At 39.9% G+C, this 6000-nt stretch overlaps 1 protein-coding gene across 10 annotated transcripts in view; it reads right to left on the bottom strand.

The window, feature by feature from the left end:
• Positions 1-684: 684 nt before the first annotated feature.
• The window catches only part of Gphn (gephyrin), a 450651-nt gene continuing 445335 nt past the window's right edge, over positions 685-6000 (bottom strand). For 6 of the 10 annotated variants that reach the window (XM_045154684.1, XM_045154685.1, XM_045154687.1 and 3 more), the window contains 2 exons: positions 2615-2711; positions 686-1660 (listed from right to left, as the gene is read on the bottom strand). In XM_045154684.1, the coding sequence (XP_045010619.1) occupies positions 1527-1660; positions 2615-2711 (231 nt within the window). In that variant the 3' untranslated portion in view covers positions 686-1526. Of the gene's footprint in view, positions 1661-2614; positions 2712-6000 lie in introns of all 10 variants that reach the window. The other 4 variants (XM_045154690.1, XM_045154691.1, XM_045154692.1 and 1 more) reach the window with 2 other exon arrangements.

Raw genomic sequence — 6000 nt, 5'->3', positions numbered from 1 at the left:
TTTTCCTTTCAACTCTAGAAATGCCAAATATCAGCAAAAAATATTTGTTGGTTACTCCTTACCTTTGTTTTTCGTAGCAGCTAGTTGTTGTCGTTTGATTTACTAAGCACACTCTATAAGTTAGTGTCTTCCTATTACCATCATTTAAAAAGCTCCTCTAAATTTATATTAAAATGGCCATTGAAGATGGAATACATCTTATTTGGTCTATTTTCCGCAGCCAGATGCTCTGCCACTTAGCTATACCCCTATGCTATTTGTTATATTTTACATGGTCAGCCCAAAATTTTCCCATGTCTTATTTTCCCTCAAACATGGTTGAAAATAAGTTCTAGCCACTCATCTGTAGTTTTCTGGTTCATTCACTGGTTTTTCCTTCATTTCAATAAACCAGGTATTTGAATTTTGCTTTTACAGCACCGGCGATGAGGACCCTCCCTGCAGCGAGGGCTTTGCTGAGACCGGCTCACTGCCCCGGCCATCTCCAGACACAGACGCCCAGGGCCCGCCTCCTGCTTCCTTACACCACAGGAAGATTCAGAGCGCATCAAAGCAGTTCCGAATCTCCCTCACCCGTTTGCCCCCGGCAGGCAATCGTCTTCATCCCGCAGAGCTCCGTCAGAATGGCATGTCTTCTCTTTAAAGAACAAGGCGAACACAATCATTTTTAAATAATGATCAAGATTTTTTTTTTTATTCATTAAGTTTCAGTATCATTACAGAAAATGTTATGGTACAGAGTTGTTTAACATTATTTTGTCTTTGCTCTTGATTTCCACATGAATGCTGGTAACACTAATATCTGTACAAGATCAGTCTTTGATTTTATTGTTTTGTTCTGTACAATTTTAAATGTGTTGGTTAAAAAGGCTGTCAGCACTTAAGGAAGCATTTTCCCCCAGTTTGTTCAAATAAAAGGTATCCAGTTACTGCCCGAGAGTACTGTGCCATGAGGTTGACAGGGTGAGAAGCGCCCTGGGTCCTCTGCAGGGCTGTCCTTGCGGCGGGGCTGGGCCTCCCCCAGTCCCTCTTCTTGTGGCACAGAGCACATAGACATGAGCTACGCGATAAAGAACAAAGCCAAAGCTCTCTGTAGAGCGGTTGTGAAGCATACTAAGAAGGGAAATCCAAGTGTCGCCTACACTAGTATAAATAAGCAGACAGCCTTGATTAAGAGCATAAGTAGTTGGATTTTAACGATGAGAAAAAACACAAGTTCTGCAGGCACCTACCGCTGTCTACTAAAAGCTATCGCTATCAGACCTAGCATTGAACACACAAAGCAATTTGCAAGAAAGGAAAATTTTGCTTTGATAGAATCAGAATAGAGTTGTCTGTTAAGATTTATTCTTAGGTGTTTTTTTTTTCTTTAAAAGGTATTTAAATTCATTTGAAATATAGTTCAAGATGTTGACTATACAGATCAACTTTTATCCAAACCAGAAAAACTAGCTGTGCCGTTGCATATTACAGGATACAGTCAATGATATGTGGACATGCATCAAAGCTCTCTCCTGCTGTGACCATCATAGCCGTCCGATGACCATGACATCCACCACCTCGCCCTTGTGGAGCTCCACGTACTGCTCTGTCTTTGGAGGTAGCATCAACAATCCATTGGCGCTGCGCATGCTCATCAGCCGGCTGCTCATCTGATTACCTGGAAGGAAACACTCTCATTATGGCCGCACGGGACATCGCGAGGCACAGCTGGAGCCCAGCCGACAGAACACAGGGCTTCAGGAGGAAGAGGGACAGCCAGTCCTCCTGGCACTCTTTCCAAATCTACACGGGCCATATCTTCCACCTTTTTAAAATAAGTATCGCTTCAGAGAATAAAATAGGACTTTTAAAATCATTATACCAAATGCCACATAATTTTGCAATTTGGGATGAAATGTTACATTTAGCTGAAAAGACAGGGTTTTAAAACTTAAAATATAAAAGTGATAACCGATTTCTTTCTTTAGTGTCAGACAAGGAACGTGACACTTCGTTTAACTCTCTTATTTGGCTCTTACAAGGTTCAAGCTGGTTTTAGATAATCTGTAAAGATCTTGCTAACTAGGGCAATTTGCATGCAAGACTCTGATTACAAGGCTCCTGTACTTAGTCACTATATTAAGTTATGTGTACACTTGATATAGGATCATTGTTTTTTACAGGGTAATTCAGTTTTTGTTGAGTTGCATTAAAACTTTAATCAAAATATGACTAGAAAACATGTCTAGAAAAGTTGGGGTGGTCTAGACTTCAGCACTAGAACTCTAAATTATCAATAATAACTTCTTTGTTCTTAGAATCTAGGGCATTATAGAGTCTACAGAGAGCACATTATAACTTGGGTTTCCATCTTACATTTAAGATGACAGAGCTGCTTGAACTAACAGATCAAATCTGTAATTCTAGATTTACGTTTCAAATCCTTATCTCAAAAATGCAATTCTATGAAATAACCAAACACTACTTAGGAACAATTTAACTCCTCTAACCTGTCAAAAGAGAAAAAAGCATACAATAATTTCAGTTAGATATAACCAAGGAAGAAGACTTCATAAAAGTGTATTTTAATAGAATTTGTGCATAGGCATACCTGCAGGTATGAATGACTAACCTGTACTCTGTGCCCAAGGCAGTGGTTCTTGATGATGCCAAGTCAATATACATCGATGGTATTCTGGGCGAGGGTCCAGTTTTACATCACATGATAACTACAGAATTAAAGAGGAAAAAAAAGTGAAGTTGGTCACCTGACCACTTCTCAACACGCTCGGTGGTGGAAGTCACTCAGTGGGCCTGGACAATATCCTTGGCATTTCACTATTCCTGTCACTTCCACCTTGTGTTTAGTGCAGGAAGTCCAGGGGCTGAATTGCTCTGGTAACATGAGAAAAGAAGGTTAAAAAGCCTTCATAGTAGGTAAAGGACAGATGAAAAACATAAAGCCTATTTTTATGTGTTTTGAAGACAAAAACTCAGGACCTTTGAAATGAGAAATTGAAGCAGTATCTTAATACTGAAAATAAAGGATGCAGATATATAAACAAATTCAGCATCCATCCTGTAATATTTACTGAGGATCTAATGTGTGCTAGGCACTGTTCAGCTAACTATTTATGAAACTATTTTCAGCATGAAAGGCTTTGGTTTTTCTCTCTCTTTTTTGCTTACATGTATGCACGCAGCTGCATATGTGTGTGTGAAGGCCAAAAGTCAATGTCAGGTGTTTTCCTTCCCTTCCACCTTGTTTTTTTGAGACAGGTTTTCTCACTACCTGGAGCTTGCAGATTCTGCCAGACTGGTTAGCCAGCAAGCCCTGTGGAGCCTCCTGTCTCTGCCTCTCCAGTGCTGCGATGTTAGAAGCAGCCTCCAGCTTTTATGTGGGTGCTGAGGATCTGATCTTGGGTCCTTATTCTTTTAAGCTAGGCCCCTTACTAACCGAGCCATCACCCTCGCACTGGCACTTTCCTTTTCTCACTCTGTACTTGTATTGCTTATGTTCACGTTCACTGGCAGGGCAGCTTCCCAGTCTGCCTGAGTAATTGTGTGCTTCTCTCTCAGTCTCTGATTGGGTCCCATAGTCTAGTGGAATAAGCACTGCACTGGTGACAGCAGACACCAGACTGTTCACCTAGCTTTATTGCTACCTGGTGCTCTCTACTAGCATGCTATTTTTTTAAATTTTATTTTTAGGGAGAGTAAAAGAGAGAGACAGAGATAGAGACAGAGACAGAGGGAGAGAGAGAATGGGCACGCCAGGGCCTTAGCCACTGCATTCACACTCCAGATGCTTGCACCACCTAGTGGGCATGTGCTACCTTGCACTTGCCTCACCTTTGTGTGTCTGGCTTATGTGCAATCTGGAGAGTTGAATATGTGTCCTTAGGCTTCACAGGCCAGCGCCTTAACTGCTAAGCCAGCTCTCCAGCCCTGGCATGCTATTTTGCTTTATTACGCCTGTATCTTGATCTGTAAGATGCAGTTATAATACTTAAGGGCCAAAATGTGTTGAAGCTTTATGATTCTAACCTTTTAAACTCATTTTAAGCCAATCTAAAAATTAGAATTTGTTGTCTTAAAAGAGGATATTTAAATAAATTTAAGAAACAACAGCCAGTTTCATCAAATTGAAGTGAATGAAAATTTTTTCATAGCTTCCTCACAAGAAGCTGTTTCTTTTACAGCTACAAATGAAACTAAAGCCTTTTATTGACACAAAGACTTTTTTATTAATCAATATTTATTAGATTGGCATTATTGCTGTGACATATTGCATCACTTACTTTAAGAAGTCACTTGTTTACTAGAATTTCAATGCTTTCAAATGATGTGCACTTTTCAGGGAGTAAATATAAATGGTTGATGTTTTACTTCTGGCAACTTTGTGTAGTCATTAAGAGACTGTGGAGTAGGAATGTTTCTTTTACTTTCTTTGAATATTTAACTGGTACATGGTAATCACCCAGGAGGAAAAAACCTGAATATTTTCTGTAGCATTACATGGAATATTTTATATACAAATGTCTAATGGAGAGAACTAGTTAAAAAATATCTTCAGAATGAGAAGAAAAGCCATAGATTGAGGGAAAATTTTTATAAGGCACATCTGAGAAAGGACTATTATCCATATTATACAAACAACTTTTTTAAAATTTATTTATTTTTTTAAATTTTTTATTATTATTTATTTGAGAGCGACAGACACAGTCAGAAAGACAGATAGAGGGAGAGAGAGAATGGGCACGCCAGGGCCTCCAGCCTCTGCAAACGAACTCCAGACGCATACGCCCCCTTGTGCATCTGGCTAACGTGGGACCTGGGGAACCGAGCCTCGAACCGGGGTCCTTAGGCTTCACAGGCAAGCGCTTAACTGCTAAGCCATCTCTCCAGCCCTAAATTTATTTTTTAATTAGTTTTCTATTCAGGAAATACAGGCAGTTTGGTACCATTATTAGGCTCATCCATGACCTACCCTCTCCCCATTGGTCCCTCCTTATTGAGGTATATGGGTCGTGCATTGTGGAGTTAGCCCACAGTTATTGGTACGATAAATGTCTCTGCATATCCTGACCCAACATGTGGTTCTGATGTTCTTTCTGCCCCCTCTTCCGCAAAATTTCCCTGAGCCATGTGGGGTTCATTTTTGGTCTGCTTCAGTGATGAGGTGTTGGGGGCCTCTGAGGCTCTGGCTATCTGATTTGGTAGGAGTATACAAACAACTTTTAAAACTTAACACAAAAATGAGTAATTCAATTTTGAAGACTGGACAGAAGAGCTGTACAGACACACCTCTCCAAAAAAGATATATACATGGTAAGTCAGGACATGAAAATGTATTCAACATCATACATCACTATGGAATTGTACATTAAGTAACACTGAGATACAAGCATATACACATGAGAATTGTTAAAATCTGAAGCTTGGCGGCAAATGCTGGCAAGGATGTGAAGCAGCAGGAGCCCCCCTCACTGCTTGTGGAAATGTAAGCTGGAAGAACTATCTGAGGGCTGTTGGGTGACTTCTTGTAGAAGAAACATATTCATACCAGCAAAAACATTTCCTGGTACTCACACAAGAGAAAATGCTTGTCTACATATAAGCCTGTACATGGATGTTTACATCAGCTTTGTTCCAAACTGTCAAAACTTGGAAGAAATCAAGGTACCCTTTAATAAGTGCATGGGTAAATAAACCATGATACATACAGGAAATAATATACTTCTTATTCATCACTGAAAATGAGCTACCAAGACACAGAGGAAGCTACATGCTGTGTAGGGCAACTGTATGACATTCTGAAAAGCAAAAGTAAGGAGGCAGTAAAATGATCAATGGCTGGTAGGGGCTGAGGAAGGAGGGATGAGTAGGCAGCCCACAAGGGACTATTAGGGGAGTAAAATGATTCTGTATTATGGATATATATTATGATACATTTGTTAGAACCTATAGAATATGCAAAAGCAAGAGTGAACTCTAGTGTAAATTATAAACTATGGG

The sequence above is a fragment of the Jaculus jaculus genome, chromosome 7 (genome assembly GCF_020740685.1).
Source record: "Jaculus jaculus isolate mJacJac1 chromosome 7, mJacJac1.mat.Y.cur, whole genome shotgun sequence".
Taxonomy (NCBI): domain Eukaryota; kingdom Metazoa; phylum Chordata; class Mammalia; order Rodentia; family Dipodidae; genus Jaculus; species Jaculus jaculus.
Note: the sequence above shows the minus strand (reverse complement) of the source record. Positions and strands in the feature narration are given on the sequence as shown.